The sequence below is a fragment of the Denticeps clupeoides genome, chromosome 19, assembly GCF_900700375.1.
Source record: "Denticeps clupeoides chromosome 19, fDenClu1.1, whole genome shotgun sequence".
NCBI classification, from domain to species: Eukaryota; Metazoa; Chordata; class Actinopteri; order Clupeiformes; family Denticipitidae; genus Denticeps; species Denticeps clupeoides.
The window spans coordinates 12,577,930-12,595,927 of NC_041725.1; the positions used below are offsets into that span (position 1 = coordinate 12,577,930).

At 41.7% G+C, this 17,998-nt stretch overlaps 1 protein-coding gene across 14 annotated transcripts in view; it reads left to right on the plus strand.

Moving 5' to 3' along the window:
* The first annotated feature begins 2,445 nt into the window (after positions 1–2,445).
* elna (elastin a) overlaps positions 2,446–17,998 on the plus strand; it is a 40,670-nt gene continuing 25,117 nt past the window's right edge. For 8 of the 14 annotated variants that reach the window (XM_028961601.1, XM_028961608.1, XM_028961603.1 and 5 more), the window contains exons 1-10: positions 2,446–2,773; positions 10,345–10,389; positions 12,227–12,274; positions 12,416–12,442; positions 12,735–12,785; positions 12,874–12,900; positions 13,101–13,163; positions 13,266–13,292; positions 13,537–13,599; positions 13,702–13,728. In XM_028961601.1, coding sequence (XP_028817434.1) covers positions 2,701–2,773; positions 10,345–10,389; positions 12,227–12,274; positions 12,416–12,442; positions 12,735–12,785; positions 12,874–12,900; positions 13,101–13,163; positions 13,266–13,292; positions 13,537–13,599; positions 13,702–13,728 — 451 coding nt within the window. In that variant the 5' untranslated portion in view covers positions 2,446–2,700. The remainder of the gene's footprint in view (positions 2,774–10,344; positions 10,390–12,226; positions 12,275–12,415; positions 12,443–12,734; positions 12,786–12,873; positions 12,901–13,100; positions 13,164–13,265; positions 13,293–13,536; positions 13,600–13,701; positions 13,729–17,998) is intronic. The other 6 variants (XM_028961602.1, XM_028961610.1, XM_028961613.1 and 3 more) reach the window with 2 other exon arrangements.

A 17,998-nucleotide genomic window follows, 5' to 3' on the forward strand; every position in this document is an offset into this window, starting at 1 on the left:
CTTCTTGGGTATTCGCCAATGTTTGTTCTTTATCCAAGGAAGAACAACCAATGAAACAGCAACAGGCCACCAATGTCCACTAATTGACCATTGGCCACCCAGGACTCATCAATACATGTATGGCATAAAGGCTAGACCTCAGAGAAGAGATTCTGTAACATTTATAAATACAAATCTTAACGCTGCTCATGATAAAAAATGTCAGTGCAACTAGGCAGAAATCTATGCAGGGGGTTTTAATATTGTGGCTAATTGCTGTTCATTTACATGAAAACTAGGTGGAGAGGCGTACTTTACTGTGAGTAACTCTTCAAGGTTCAAGCAGCATGAAACGTATGAATCAGGCATGATGCAGTACGATATTTTTATGGCATTTTAATGTGTTTTTTTCAAGTTACTTTGAGCTGCCATGGCAATATTCTGTGACTATTTAAAAAGTTAGCAGGTCCCTCACTATTGCAGAGATGAACGCCGAACGTGAACATGGTCAGCGTGAGGAAATAGTGATGTTAATGAGGGATGTCACCACTATGAACACAAATGTGTATCTTGGAGAATTTGTCTGTTTGCATGTGACCTACAGCTCATGACTGAATGTCACACAGGGAAGACAGATGATGTTGGTTGAGGTTTCAGCCAGAGGCCAAATCAAGTAGCCTCCTCCCCTCCAGGCCCACCTCACCACCCTCACCACAGCAGCAACACACACACACAAAAGCACATAATGTCTTTCAGCCATGAGCTAAGAGCGTCAACGACAACCTTGTCATCGACGGGGTGTTTAGAATGAAGTAAAGCATGTGGAACAAGCTCTGCCAGCAGCTTAAACTGGGAAATGGTCTGCATCGAGACGTCAAAGCCGCTCGCTTGTCCGACCGGCAATTAAATTTGCCCGGTTTTGATTCGTGCCAACAGATACATGATGATGTTACATTTTTGAAAGATGAATGACTTCCCACAACAGGTGACAAATCGTGTCAGAATGCGTTCAAACAAAGTCTAGACACTGAATCTGTGTTGAGATTGTCGTTACACAGCAGCTATGTGGCACCAAAAATATGTATGTTTTTCTCTGTACAGAGTAATTAAATTAAAACCAGTTTGGTGTTGAAAGGATTTGATTTGTTGTTTTTGAAAATGTTTGTTGCGCTGAATATCTACGTTCCTTATTACAATTACCCTGCGATTTGAGGAGCAACACCGTAAAGATGACCTGTTAATCCATCCTCTACTCACCAAGTTACTGGTGATCTTCCAACGTGGTTCAGTGGAAGTTGTTGCCCAGCACAACGATGTAAATGATGAGACTGTTGAAACAGCGCATTGATTATATCTCCTGCATTATCATTCTTCATTTGTTTTTTTAGAATTGTCAGTAATAAACCTGTGACCACAGACATATAGATCACCAGTACCATATTGGCAACAGCATTGCATCTGTGTGTGTGTGTGTGTGTGTGTGTGTGTGTGTAAGACATCTCAACGATTTTCCATTTCATGCACGTAAATATGCCTTTGATTTTAGCAACTTTGCAGAGAAGGTAAAAGCTAACCGCCAGTGCCATGAGCACAGTGAAAAGAACAAGTCTCTTTAAGTATGTTGTAACACAGTGTTTGAAAAGTAAGCCACCCAAACACAAAGACTGGACCTATCTGGACCCATCAGAGAAAAACGATCCTGACTATACCTCTGTGTACCTCATATACAGTCTTGCAGGATGTGCTTCGCTGCAACCAGCGTAGTACATTTTGGCGGTAAAAGCTCTGAACTGCTGCCTATATAGTGATGCTGCTGTGAAGATGTATGTGGAAAACTGGCATGCATGTTTCTGGGCCTGTGGTTTTCTCCTGATGTTTCTGCAATATGCTGATTCTGGAAGAATCACATAAAGAAGGAACGTTTGGTCATGGCAGAAACTCACATCCAACACACGTTATGGGTTATGTGACCTACTTTAATTAGAGCGGCGGTACAGGACATCATGAAACCATCAATGGAGTTTGGCATTCCACCCTAATTCCAAGACGTGGTGCTTTGCCCCGGGAAGGGTTTCCAGTCACCAAAAGCACAGCATGGACGAGGTCGCCAGTGGACCTCCAAGGGGGTTAGACCATGGCCGGTGGGGCAATCAACTCGCCTGTTCTCCACCTTCGCCTGTTCTCTCGCCTTCATGCCTTTCTAGCGCCTTCTAAAAAAAAACTCAACCCTCGGACTGATGCTCCAGTGTTTGTACACCCAAACCAGTCAGACGGCACCAGCAATTAAACCAATATTGCTTTTTAAGATCACCGTCTCTTATTAATTGACATATAAGTAATCTTAAAAGAACACACAAACACACACACACAAATGCTTGGCAGAAAGTAGAATTCATTTCGGATAAGGGGTGGGAAAGAGGGGTCTCTCTCTCTCTCTCTCTTTCTCTCTCGCTCTCTGGCAGCCGCCTGCATTGTTGGCAGGAGCGTTCAGAATAAAAACAGCAACAGCAATAGGAGAGAAAAAAGTGAAATGATCCGTAGGGCTGAAAGTCTTTGCCCTTTCTTAATTACGTCGCGTCCAGTATCCTTTTTTCCTTTTTTTCTTCCTTCTTCTTCATCTTCTTCTTCCTCCTCCTTTTTTGAAGACTTTATGAAGTGGTAATTAGCCAGAAGAGAATAAAAACAGCTGATTTGGACAGGACTGCTGCAGTCTGGAGCGAGATGGCTAACAGGAAGGTTGTTTCACTCCTCGGATTCCTCCTCCTCGCGCTCCTTCACCCTTCGCTCGAGGGAGGTAAGTGACGGTTTCAGCTCCTGCTCGTAGACGCTCTCCCCATGTGGGATGGGAACAGGTGTAACACTTTTAAGGCGTTTTAAAGCAGTTTCAGCCAATGTTATTCTTTGGTTGATGTAGAAAAGATCTCACAGCATGTGTTTGTCAATTTAGATGTAAAAACTTAAAAAATCAATGATTCTATAGGATGAAGCTCTGTTCTTACTATATGTGGGTTACGTTTTAATTGCATTACAGAAACCATAATCTTTCAAATGCAACAACAAGCATTTAGAGCGTCAATTCATTTTCTACAGTATTAAATGTATTGTACAATGAGCATAATATTTTCCATTATTTCAGAATATTTTTTAGGATTATTTTTTCATAGGATAACATTATAGGTGCATATTACAACCACAAAATGTGCAATGTGAAATATAGGCATTATTTGAGGCATTTTTGACCTATTTTGTAGAACACCTTGTTTTTTTATTTGCATGAATATAATATAGTAAAATAGTTAGTGCTTAATAAAAAATGTTCCCTTTGGAATCCCTTGTGCAGCAAGCCTCTACCAGGCTTATTCAAACAATCTTTTCTTAAGACCATCACATGACTTTTCTTATGCCAGGTGAAGTTTGTAGAATAAACCTGAGTGGAATTTCGGTATGACTGTCATGGAGTGCTGCAAGTGAGAACACTTCACCAACGTCTGATCTCCTAGCAGTTTAAATTAAGCCTGAAGAAAAAAAAACTCTGCTCCATGCACACTGAGGCAATGAATTTCCTCCGTTCCACTTTTGTTCCTTGGCCACGAGTCACAGAGTTGTTTAGTTTTGACTGGAAATCATGTGAGCGTCTGGCCCCTGGCTTGAACGCAGAGCCAGATTCTTTTGGCATTTTGTTTATCTGCCCTAAATAATAATGTCTCTGCTCTCATTATCGTATCAGTTTTCTTGGCTGTTTGTGTTTGACAGCTCCAGTGTGAACTGCTCTGTCAATCTGGGCGCGTCAGTCGACACAACACCATCGCCTTTATAGCCGCATGCTTAGCTGAGCATGGAGTGCAGAAGATGCTGCAAGAGCCCTGTATACATTTTTCATGCCCTTGCCAAACAGTCCGCCCTATTGCACTGTTCATCAAAGTTATGTATAAACTCTCTTCAGCTGCGAAGCACCTGTGATATTTGGATGTGTACATTCGGTGCAGAAAACCCCAGAAGTTGAGTGTAAGAATGTCATTTTTTTCTCCTCAAAGCCCTTTCTTCTGCTATCTCAATATTTTGTCTGCCTTTAGACAGACTTTAAGTTTCAGCCAATTCCGGCTAACAGAACCTTTTTTCCAGACGCTTCACACTAAATTTAGAGCAGCCGCTGGAGCCAGCAAAGTCAGAACCGGCTTAGGACACGTTGTGCCAGATCATGTTAGGAATATTGTACAAAAAGTTACTAAAAGTAAATGCTTAGGATGCTATAGCAGTGCTGTAGCAGTTGTCCAGCAGTTCCCAGTCAAGGTGTGTGCAGGTTAAATGACGTGCAACTTGTCACGTGGATGTTCATTTTGGACCCCAGGACCTTTTTCTAAAAACGCACTGGGAAAATCAGTGGGAAAAGTTTCACAAAACTTAATGGATGTTCTTCTGATGAAAGTATGTGTCAGAGCAGAACAGAGTCATGGCCGATGGTGTTATTTATGCTGCAAGGTAGAGGCCAAATCAGCCCAAGAATGAAGTGTTGGAGCTTTTCTTGTTTTAACTCTGAAGGCCTTTTGCTGTGAGAGCTAAACAATCTGACATCCTCTTTGTGGAAACTGTAATTACTTTGGCACTTTGTTGCACTAGCGCCCCTTATACCCCCATTCTGCAATTTATCACTCAAAGGAGTGTCAGATGCATAATTAGAGAACAATGGACTTCTTCAGGATGTCCACCGAGGCTGGATCCCCTTACTGGGTTTTTTCCACATCAAAATGTACCGTTGTGGACAGAGTTTAGCTACGGTGCCACTAGAGATAGGCATTATTCTTTATGATTGCACTAATGGCAGAGAACAACTGCTCAAGGGGGGAAAAAAACCCTGAAAACTTGAGACGATGGCAGAAGAAGCTCTGGAACTTATTGTATTTTTTAAATGCACCATTCAGCCCAAATCTTCAGAGAACCTCTAATCCATTAATTCTCAAAAATAAAACTCGACACACCCCTGGCTCCATTAGAAGGAGGATGAAATCACTGGAGATCTGGAGATGGCACACCACTGCTGTGGGGTGGGATTATGATGAATTGCCCGCCATCCGTTGGATTCCCAGTTCAAGTTTTTATAGGAGCCACGTGGTGCGAGGGCCTCGCTGGCCCTTAATTTTTGTGGTGTGACGCTATTTGCCAGCCCGGGCTGAACCTTTACGGAATTAATGTGACACCTCATCTTGGTCTCGTGGTTTGCTGTCAAAGGGAGATTAACTCTTTAGTGGACAGCTTGGGTAGCTATTCCTCTACACTTAATTCTGGGGTGTACTACTATTCTGAACATATTATAAAGCTTTTAAAAGTTATTGTCTATTGTAAAGTCATAAGTCGGCATACTGGAATTTCTACATTTAAGTAACAACCTAATTAATAGCAATTCCCTTAGAGCAGTACATTTCTCTGTACATTCTGCTCCCTCACAAGCACTTGAAGTTCCAGGCCAGTGTAAATCATTTTGTTGACCTCAGCTCTCAACACCATGCTGCTGTGGCCCTGAATGGCCGGCGGGAGGTGAGCCAGAATGCTGCCGTCGATAAGGAGTCTCCGTCTGCGCCATTAATTTACTGGCTCGTCGTTCTCGCGAAGCCTGTTAACAGGTTTGTCCTTTTATCGCCTGTGCCTTTGGTTCTGTGGTGTGCTCGCTTTCTGCACACGTTAGGAACCGCAGCAGAACCAGAGAGCAGTGCTGTGGAAGTACTTATCAGGAACAGCGAGTGCAGTGGAGAACATGGAAGGGTTGCTTTAATCCATATATGAGCACAAAGTGTGAATGGTTTACGACCATTGTGACTGTGGCTCTTTTAGGGCTCCAAAACCAAGACCGTTTTTTTTTTTTTTAATGACTAGTGCTTTTAATGTTCATGTAAAGAAGGATTATGCAAAAAGCTTTGCTGGACTCGTTCTCATGTCCATGTGTGAAGCACAGATGAGCTGATAATGTACCTGTTATGAAGGGGGTTTTACAACCATGGCAACTCCAAGCTAAGGTCTCAGACCTCAGGGGACTGAAATGGTCAAGGTCAACTTTACTGTCCCCATGGGGCAAATTGTAATGCAGCCATGTTTTTAACGTACAACATTCAGGACACGTCCTAAAATTTACCACACATTTTTACAATGCCCTTTAGTACATGCTTAGATTTTCAAGTAATAAAAGTGGATATTAAAACTGACTCAATAAAACATTTCCATAAAGGACATGTTAACATTAAAACTCAATTTTCGGGAAAAAAAAAAACACCATATGCAGTCTCTACAGAGTCTGTACTCGCATAAAAGGTCAGGTTGATGAACTGAACAAAGAAGTACAGACGGCTCAGACCATTTGCTCAGAGTTTTAACAACTGTGTGAATCTCCAAAGTAGGCATGAAGACTGCACAAACAAGGTCACTGAGACTCTTGTTTCTGGTGCCTACTGTCCCCATGTGCCAGGTCTGCAGTGTGCCCGGGACAGTACCTCTTATAAAACGTCACATCTGTGAGATATTTAAGGGCAACCTGTCACTGTTTGTTTTATGGCAATAGCAAAACACCATAGATCTTCTAGTTCAATCTTTTTTTTGGCATTTTGTTTTGCAAAATATCATGTCTCTACTTTCCTTTGATGTGTAACTTAATCATTTATTCTTAGGATAATGAAAGACATGAATTTACTTGAAAAACGCCTTTGCAATGTGCTATTTACCCAAAAATCACCAGTCATACCTTAATGACCCCCTTTAAAAAAGCCACTGTATGTCAGGTTGGCATGTGATTTTAATGGGTGCATTGGACACGGCGATGCACTGTGTGAGCTCTGGTCAGAGTTAATCTGAGTTAGAAGAGACTTGGATGAGATCAGAGTCCCACCTCTCCCCTCAAACAATGCGGCCTGTGTGTTGTGTGTTTATTTGACTCTGCATGCCTCACATTTGTGCTCTCTGCACTGCAGATGTGTTGTCAGGCACTGGAGCTTTGGGCTCAGACCCTGAACTAAGATGGGGGGGGGTTGGAGGGGGACTGGTGTCCGATCACCAAGATTTACTTTTTTTCATTTTGCCTTCCTTGTTCTCCTTGATAATTTTTATGGCCAGAATGTGACGAAAAAAAGAATAAAAAAAAAGTACGCCATCTGCCAGACGTTCCCAGAGGTTTTTACAATTTTTTTTTTCAGGAAGTTCACTTACTTGTTAAAGAAAAAGACTTTAATTGACCTGGATGAAGAATAAATTGCTTCATCGTTACATTAAGCAAAGCTAATTAATTCTTACCTGCGGTGTCAGTTTATATCCAAAATTATTGCATATTAAAAGACAAATAAATGTCAGACACCACAAGTGGATTTTGATTTTGATGAAGGACTGTGTTCGCACACATATTCACCCAGAGTGCCCAGTGTTACAAGCCGTTTCATGAGGGAGTACCACAGAAAGTATAGAACTATTGAGATCTCACTTTCATTCCCATCATGGCAAAAATGCCTCAAAAACTGCACTGTTTCAAACTGGAAATGGTCTCTGTGATTTGGACGATGTCTGCATGAGGACAGTTGGCATAAATTTGAATCAGACTTTGGTTTGAATTTGAGAAAAAAAAAACTGAGGAATCCCTCTAATTCTAAGTTAGACAAGGACGCCTGGCAAACAGAGCCTACGCAAAAGCGAACCACGCTGTACTCTCATTTATTATCATTTCATTTTCATCATGCCAGACCTGAAAGCCACCAGCTGTCCGCCTCTTTTTTATGTGCAAATGTATTCCAGACAGGAGCATGGTGCTCACAGCTTCAAAACCATTTTAAAAAATGACATATTTTGCTCCAAAAACAACTGGCACTGTACTGGTGTGTGAATATAAAATACAATTCATTAAACAAGATTAAAGCATGAAAACCATTGCAAATATGATGAGCCTGTTGGTCTCTCTCCTGGGCCAGAGGCAGGAAATCCTCCCTTTGATTCTGCTGTGAGGCTCCAACTTGATTTCAGTGGAGAACAATCACTCTGGTTGTGGAGTGCCACCGGGCTTCACTCCAAGAGGTGGTGTCTCCAGGCCCAAAGCCTAGCAGCCCTCTGGGCATTGTTTTATCAAGGAATGTCGGGAAACCGATATAGTGCTGTACTTAACACACACGTTCTGTAACAGTCGAGCAGGGACGATTGCCTTGACGGACCTTTTCCATCAACCTCTTGAGATCATTTTAGAGGATTATAAAACATTGGGATATTCATGCTTATTAAGCGTATAAAGCCCTGGCTTGGTATGTTTCTGTATCCAGGACAGGTCTTCTGGAAGTGCATTACTTGCATGTTCTCACAGTTAAGCCAGCAACTAATTCCGTTGCGCTGAGAGGAATGAAATCTGATCAGACTGCAGTCATCCAACTCTCTTACAGTCCCTATTTTAAAAAATAAGAAGAAGAATGCAACCTTCTGTTATATTAGAGTACATTGATGAGATAAATTGTTCCTCAAGGAAGTGCCTGCCACATTTTTTCGCATAAATGTGTGATGAAAAGTCCAGTTTTACAGAAAATACTCGGTTTAGCTGTCAGGGCTTCACCTAAACAGAAACAGACACAACAGACTAAATATGCAAAATGAAGACTAGATAAACTAAATATACTAAATAAATATAATAAATATATTAAAGCAATCTAATCAATTTAAGCAATTTCCTTTGTGATTAATAAAGTTTTTTTTATTCTGTTTTAAACAAGATGCTTATACAAAAATATAAGCATTACAATGTCAACACTTTCCTTTCGTCCAATTTTGTACACATTCAGACATTCGGGATCACTTTGAAATGTCTTTGTTTTCCATGAAGAACCTCTAGGCGACACATGCATGCATGCAGCATTGTTATGCCGTTAGGAGTGAGCGAGGCACAGGCCCACAACCTGAGTGCAAGGGTGATTTATTTAAAAAATCAAAGCAAAATCGAGAGACAGAAATAAACGGTCACTACACTGAGTAAGCTAACACAAAAGGTCAGGCCAGATCAGGGCAACTCGGGTCACCGACAAACATCCAGGAGTGCGGGGGAGACACTCACATATAAAGGGTCCTAATCACCATGCTACCAATCAGGGGTGATTAGTTGGTGATTAGGATGCATCTGTGAATTGGTGGTGTAGTAGTGATTCTAACATAATCACTAATCATCTAATTTGACAAATGGAATTCATGTACACGATCAGAGACACATTCTATTGTAACGTTCATCAGTAACTTGGGTCAGATGATGCCAGGTCTAATGTGGAATGTAATGCAAATGCAAACTGCAGGTTTAAGATTTTATACATAAATATTGCTTCCTTATGTTTCTTTGCACTAATGTGTATTAAGGGCATACAGCTGCCCAAGGAAACACCCTGCCAACTCTCCCTACACAGTTCCCTTTCCATGTGGTTTTGATCATTTGTCAACCAAACTCAAAGCCCTCTAAAATCTCCATCATCATTAGGTGCACTGGCGTGCCACACCATGTTTCCAAGACACAAACCAGGTCTCCCTTCAAAATATGCTGTGGTTATAATTGTGTAATTGTGTTGTTTTTTTTCTCAGGTGGCTGGTTAAAACCTGCCGTTTACCTTTGTAACTACAGAACTGATGATTGGAGATATAACGGAATAAAATTAGTTTAATTAAATAAAAAAGACAATAGGATGCAGTATTCTAGGACTTCTAAAAGTCCTTTTTAGTAATGCCATTTCTCAAATCCCCCAGAACTTCCGCTGACCTTTCCTTATTCTGTTACTCATTCTCTACTTGGATGCACCAGTTATAGCTTAAGACTCAGAGTGGAAGAAAACTTGAATCATGGTTCCTTCTTGCCCTTCCTTGTTGTTAGTGCTCTCTTTCCTCCAATTACAGCCGGGGCCAGCTGGCAATGTCAGCAGTAAAAGTTGGTCAATACCAGCACACTTTCCAGGGGGCGACAAAGTGAGAAATGCAAAAGAAAAAAAAAAAAATCTAAATTCTGAAAAGCAAAGAAATGTGAAAACACAATGTGAAACACACCAAACACACATGTGTGTGTATATATATATATATACATAATTAGTTGATAAATTGTTTGATTTTATTTAGCCTCCGTTAATAAGAGCATTTAATAACTTCATGTATTTGACAGGATGTATTTTACATTTGTTTGAAATGTCTCCAAATTACATGAACTACATTTAATATGTTTTTTCTTTTTACAATCAGTGTATATCAGAGAACATGCTATAGAACAGAGCCTATAAAACACCCATGGAAACTTGCAAGCCAAGATTGCTTGTTTATATGCTGTTTTAATACAGCATTTTCATATCTGTTATAATAATAATCATCATCATCATCATGCTTTTGTTTCAGGTGTGTATGTCCCTGGTGGAGGACAGGGTACTCCTACCTTCCCAGGTATGATACATTCACTACATTGCGGTTCATAATCATACTCGGAAATTATCCTCTACTCCATTTTTAGCCTATTCTAATATAAATATTTGTGCTCATTTTGTTTATTAATGTAATTGTTTCCCATAATTTCTGCACTACAATGCCTAAACCTAACCACTAGCCATAAAGCAATGTTGCAGAAAAATTTGTAATTATGATACCGTGCTTTACATGATTCTGCAGAAATCCTTTCTTTTTGTAAGTCAATCATGAATTGTCAGTTCCAGGCTGTAACTCACTCCCACGACAGCAAGCGGTATGTTATGTGTATCACTGTCCCAGACACTGGGGGAATTTAACATTGTAATTTAACAGCTTCACATGTCTTACACTTACATCTGGACAAACCATTTTCCTATTTTTGACAACATCAAGTCATAAATCTAGGCAAAGCACAACACGACTCCTTCGAGTCACTGCTAAATGTCCTTCTCACTTAGAAGTTCCTGTGCAGGGTCAGTTCTGCCAGGCGTTTGTGGGCATTGGACAGCACTCAAATGACTGCAGCCACCGCTAAACACAACACAACTTAATGACCCAAGCTGGGCAGGAACCAGGTCTCTCTTCATTGCAGCTGCTTTTACTTTTTTTTACAGGAATTAGCTGGAAAATTATCATGTTACATTTTCAAATTCTTTTCATGCCCCACTCTGCTAATGTCATTGAGCAGAGTGTTTCCATATAAACACTGAAGCAGAATAGCAGAAAGCTTTTATCTATTATTCGTTAGTGAAGTGAATTGAAAGTGAAGTGATTGTCATTGTGATACACAGCACAGCACTCGGTGATACAACAAAATGTGTCCTTTGCTCTTAACCATCATTTACATTTCCGGCATTTATCAGACGCCCTCATCCAGAGCAACTTAGAGTCAGTAGTTACAGGGACAGTCCCCCCCTGGAGCAATTTAGGATTAAGTGTCTACCCCAGGGACACAATGGTAGTTAGTGGGATTTGAACCTGGGTCTTCTGGTTCATAGACGTGTGTGTTACCCACTAGGTCACTACCACCCTTGGTGAGCAGTGGGCAGCCATGACAGGGGCCTGGGGAGCAGTGTGTGTGGACGGTGCTTTGCTCAGTGGCACCTCAGTGGCACCTTGGCGGATCGGGGTTCGAACCGGCAACCTTCTGATCACAGGGCCGCTTCTGCCCTGCTGCATTTTCAGCCAAAATACATGTGTCAGATTCTAGTGGGCTGGGATGTTAATTTTTGTTTGAATTCCGCCAGAATTCTGACAGAATTGGTTCAGATTTGACCATTTGCTGACTGTAGATATATAATATGCGGCATTCAAACTTTAAGCGTGAGTTGAATCACTTACTTGTGCTTTGTTCACGTCCAAAACATCTGGCTTGTACGGCCTGAAAAGTGTTTTGTTCACATCTGTGAATCTCCAGCTTAAGGAAATACCACTGATTCCTCGTCTCATGTACTGAAACACGACGCTGTTCACTGTTCCCTCCAAGCCATTCTGCTCCTGGCTCACTTTTAAATCCCTGCAAAATTCCATCTCTTTAAATACTCTACACTGAGAGCACACATCATATATTACAGAATCGTTTCGTTATTTACATTCACAGCGCCTTACAGTCAGTAGTTACAGAGACAGTCCCCCTTGAGACACTCAGGGTTAAGTGTCTCAATGGTAGTAAGTTGGGTTTGTACCTGTGACTTTTTGGTCTTCTGGTTCACAGTCTTACTTACTAGGCTAATACCACCCACGTATTTTTATATGATTCTATTATTTAAGAACAATATTTGCTGACACTATTTGCACAATGCTTTCATTCTGACAGGATATGGTAGCCTTGGTGCAGGTGGGTTTGGACCTGGAGTTGGAGCAGGTTGGTAGATTTACCTTGAATTCTAAAAATATGAAGTGGCTCCTGTCGTAAATATGAAATTCCATGGTAATTTAACTATTGCATGTTAAGCCAGTATCCATCGTGAAAACACTAATGCTTGTTGTGTCATTTGTTTAACAGGGGCTGGGGCCAAGCCACCTAAACCTGGTATGTTTGAAGCAAAACATGAGTTTCTGTTATTATTCTCCGACAAAATTAGCTTCAAATTTAATTGGTATTATTAGAGTAATTTCTTTTCAATTGTATTGAATATAAACATTTTTCAAGAAATGTAATTTAACTGTATTCCAATGGATCTGCATTAATAAACTGCTTAAATCAAATTTAGAAATGAAATAAAAAAAATAAAAGTATAATTGTAAGGTATAATTGTAAAAGTCCAATTGTAAAGTATTAATTATTAGGTAATGGTTGATGCTCAATTTTTTTTCTCTGCCAGGATATGGTGGTCTTGTTCCTGGAGGGGCAGGGATTGGAGGAGCTGGGACAGGCATGCGATGCTTATTATTTCTTGAACTATTACGTTGTTTTTGTAACACTGGTTACCATCTTACTATCATATTCCTTCATCTCATCAGGGTACGGTGTGAAGCCTCCCAAACCAGGTGAGTACTGTCATAATGTAATAAGTTAATAATTTTCATTCATTTAAAATATAACAATGGGCTTATTGTAGTGGTCATATATACATTTTTGTGTTTGTATGGGATTGTTGCCATCAGGATTTGTGTCTTATTGTCATAAATAAATAGTGACATTTATTAGAGTATCTTATTTCAACAAATGCTTTATTCTTATCAATCAGGGTATGGTGGTGTTGGAGGCCTTGGTCCCGGGGGTGTCGGTGCTGGAGGAGGGGTTGGAACAGGTACACCCCAAGGCTCACCTAAATTCCTATACTATGATATGTCTGTGACCTCTTGCTCGGAAACGCGTTGCTCATTCTCAATTTCTTCTCAACCTCATACAGGAGCTGGTGGGAAGCCTCCAAAGCCAGGCAAGATCTCTTCAATGCCTTATTGTTCATTCAACAGATAAGGCATCTATTGTCATGTATTCTTTTCTTCATCTAAGCCTGGTGAACCCATCTGTGCAGAGAATATCTGAAACATTAGGACATGTGGTAATATTGATTTGGCTGGTATGGCCAAGTGAGAGACACAGATTCTTATGCAGGTAAATAAATAGCGACATTTATTAGAGTAGCTTATTTCAACAAATGCTTTATTCTTATCAATCAGGGTATGGTGGTGTTGGAGGCCTTGGTCCCGGGGGTGTCGGTGCTGGAGGAGGGGTTGGAACAGGTACACCCCAAGGCTCACCTAAATTCCTATACTATGATATGTCTGTGACCTCTTGCTCGGAAACGCGTTGCTCATTCTCAATTTCTTCTCAACCTCATACAGGAGCTGGTGGGAAGCCTCCAAAGCCAGGCAAGATCTCTTCAATGCCTTATTGTTCATTCAACAGATAAGGCATCTATTGTCATGTATTCTTTTCTTCATCTAAGCCTGGTGAACCCATCTGTGCAGAGAATATCTGAAACATTAGGACATGTGGTAATATTGATTTGGCTGGTATGGCCAAGTGAGAGACACAGATTCTTATGCAGGTAATTTTAACTTATTTAAAAAAAAATAAGAACAAAGAAAATCTGTGAAGATTGTGAAGAAGCAAAAAGGTGTGATCCAAGTTTCATAGTCAACTATGATTTTAACTAGGACATGGAAATGATTATTTTCATCACTCCTGTTCCCTTATGAACATGACAAGGTGGAATGCTCCTGTTTAGTATTAGGGAGGGTCGGAAGGGGCTACCGCATGCATTTCCTTATCGTCTCCTGGTTATTGTAACCTCTAGCCTTCCTCGCCTGACAGCAGATCCTGTTTTGGGTGCAATGTACACGCACAGCTGATGAGAATGGCACCTGATCGCAGCTCATGTTCAGAAACCTGCTCCAGGCAGTGATTGGTCAGATGTAAACTGCCCTCAGCCCCTTCAGAAACAATGGTGCTACTGCACTGATTGGTGTTGTTGTAAGTCGGGCCGCACAATAACTGGAAATTTCAGCACTTAATGAGGCATACTGTAAATATTTCTTCTCTCCAAGAAATGGCGTTGTTTAATTTCCTAAACCTGAGCAGATTTCATCTGGGCCACCACTACGTGTTTTTGAAAGATAAGGCATTAAGTAAACGCAACCGGGCCTGATAAGATTTTGGACCGACTTACAGTGAAGTCCACAGCCAAGGTTGCCCCACTTTTTCCCCCTCTTTCAGCGAGTCACTACACATGTAAATAGCAATTCCTGCTATCAGATTCTTGAGTGGAAGTTGACTTTGGCCGTGACGCCCGGACTTCGGCAACTAGGCAATGCCCAGTCTCCCGCCTTTTGTCTTCATGGTGAAAACGCGATTTTTCATCAGAGAGGAAGCAGACCTCACTAAGAAGGTCGTTAGAGTTCAATAATGATCACTACGGAACAGTGCAAAAAATACAAATGTTTCTACAGCTCCACCCAGCATGGGGTGGGAGGGGGTCATGTGAGGTCATATAATGAATCTCAATGAAGGAATTAAGATTGATATCAAGATAAATGAAAGGTATGCAGCTGTGAAATGCGAATTTGGCTGCCAGTGACTAATTTGTCCATGACAACCTTTTTTCTTTTACCAAAGCTTTGGAAATGTGTGATTATCTCTTAAATCAGACGTGATGAACGACAGCGAGGCATATCATCAAGACTTGTGTTAGAATCGCTTGGAGACTGTCGGGTCTAAACTGAGCCAATGATGGCTGAATTGTTCATAGAATATGACGTTCCCTTCCAGCACAGATGTTAAAGTTTTCTGTGAAACACACACCTGTGACCTCATGTAGCACCTATATGCCATAGTCAACCTTGAAATGCATTCACGCACCTTACATTATGCAGGGCAGAAAAAAGCCAACAGCTGTTACATCAAGGCTCTCTGACAGATGATTCATTGTTTGGCTCGGTCCAGACCTTGTTGAACAGAACTAATTGGAAATTCTGTCAGTCGTGAGTCGTTCAAAGAGGGAAGAAAAGCTGAAAGCTGAAGCTTAAACAGGGTTTCTGAAAAACTTTTAGTGCTAAAGGTTTGAGGGCTTTAATTTATCTGTGTTAAATTAGATTTAACATTTTACAAAATGTCACATCAGTTACTAGGTATGATGACAACATTTTCAGACATGAAAAAAAAACCTGAAATGACACTGGAAGTCAGGAAATCAGGATAAAGAAAGTTATTTGCTTGAATCGTCTTCAATTGGTCAGGGATTAGGGACCCCAAAGATAGATGAATTATTAAATTGTGTGAAATAATGACTCTACGAATCCTGCCCAATTCATTTAGACAAGATGGAGCAAACTAGTACTATTTTATTTTATTACATGGCATCAGTAATATTTTACAGAAGTTGCAGGTACAGTCCCCCCTTGAGACACTCTTGCTCAGGGACAAAATGGTTCTAAGTGTGGTTTGAACCTGTGACTTTGGGGTCTTCTGGTTCATAGGTGAGTGTCTTACCCACTAAGCTCATCGTAGAGCCTTAATCATCTTAAGCCTGTGTGTGTTTGCAGGGCAGAGTCGATTACAAAAACGAACGAAACCCAGCGAGAGACAGAGCTAGTGAGAGAAGATGAGCACGGTTTGTGTGTTGCAATGCACATGTGCTTCTTGTTATGTGGCTCAGACTTGTCCTTGAGGCACTCGCTGCTGGCCGCTGATTGTGAGTAATGGCCTGTCCTCAAAGAAGGAGCCCAGTGTGACAAGTTTCTCTCCCCCGAGCCACGCATCATCTCTCTCTTGTCCACCCCCTCCTGGAGCCGGCCACCGCCAGGGGACTGAGGGGGGGAGGGGTGGTCGGAGGAAACAAAACTGCGCATCCGAAACCGGAGACTGTGATGGAAAGTTCTCATATTAACGGGCTTAGCTCAACAATTTAGCTCAGATTTGCTGTTTGCTTTCATTGTGAAAGCCTGTCTCATCCCCACCAGCATGCTTTGAAATGCTGATATCCACGGAAAGGCTACAGGAGCCACCAATTCTTTCCGGCCTTGTCAATGTTAGCTATAGTAAAACCATTCTTGCCAAAACGCTTCTCAAATCAGTTTTTCAAGGAAACTTATGTTGTTTATGGTTTGATGAGAAAAAGGTTATCTGTATATTCCAGCAGACCATGTTCCTTGTCAGGATTTTTTCTCACTATGGTCAGGGTGGAAATACAACTCATGCTTTTGGTCCACCAATGCATGAGTGTTTCTAATGGGTAAACATTAGTGAATTATCAAAACAAAATTCCACACATTTTGCAAGTCGTTGTCGTCCCAAAATGGAAAAAGAATACCGCCTCTATCACATGTACATTGATGAGTGTGATGACCCGTACTTTCGTGCAGTGGGCTTCAAGTACTCTCTGACGATGCTCTCACTGAGATTGATGGGAGCATGTGCATGTCCAGATATCCAGACTGCTTACCCATTGCGGTTACCATGGAAACATTAATTTAAAAAAAAAAATGTAATCATGATGCATAAATCAAAACTTTTGTAGCTCGGATCAAAAACATTTATTTATCAGTTTAGCTGTCTTATAGAGATGTACTGGGCAGATGAGCAGCGCGTGCATGTGTGGACCATCTGCGTTATGCTACACACTTTGCCAGCTTCGCATACCGCTGCAGTTGGCGTTTTTTTTTTTTTTTTTCGTGATTTGCACCGTAGGTTTTCTCAGGACAATATAAATAACTGAAATAAATGAGCAGGTATTTGTGGCTTGTCCCTGTTCCAGAGCAAAGTGCTCAGAGAGAAGGCCCGACAGATGAGATGGATGCACCCCATCACACGGAACCCGGGTTCCTCTTTTCTCTCTCAGGCAGGAACCTGAGATGCATTCAAGTTTGTGGAACGCTTCAGAAGAAACAACTTTCTGGCTCAAGCCTTTCAGAAGCATAACAAACATGTCACATGCTACAACGTGGCTTTACGGCACCTCATTAGTGCCGCTACCAAAGAGCAATAAAGTCAACATGCACGCTGCTGTGCCAAGGAAATTGCACTACTGGCTAACGCTGGCTTCCAAACCAAAACAACTGCCTGGTCCTGGGCCCAGCGTTTTGCAACGTTGGTGGGGGTGGACCTCTAAGTCTGGGTTTGCTAGAAGTCATTAGGGCGGCTAAGCTTGGTGGCAATCCACATGACTGCAGCGGATCGTTTTACTAGCGCCAGTTAATGCGAGAACTTTGCACAGTTGTGTGGGCTCTCGTGGGCCCGTCGCTCTGCCAGGCTCTGTGTAAACCGCGCGCCGACGTGGGAAACGCGGGAAAAGTGCGCAGAGGCCAATCCGGGCATTACATTCTGCAGCTCAGAAACCCCAGAACTCTTCACAACAGAAGCAATTATACGGCATGACAGTGGAGCAGCGGAGGATAAGCGGGGCCAAGGCAGGCTGATTTTGTTTAGCTCGCCCTCAGAGAGCTGGCACGGAGCTGCTGTGTCTAAACTGTACCAGAGATGTGAAGGCGCAAGCGCACATAGCTTCTCACATTTTGAAGTCAGACCCGCTCATCGTTGTTCTCACAACCCCTTCAAGAACTTTGCTCCGACCGGGCCTATGACTCATGTACGGAAAAACATAATAAGACTGTTTAGCTCGCTGTTGTGACTGAACACGAGCGT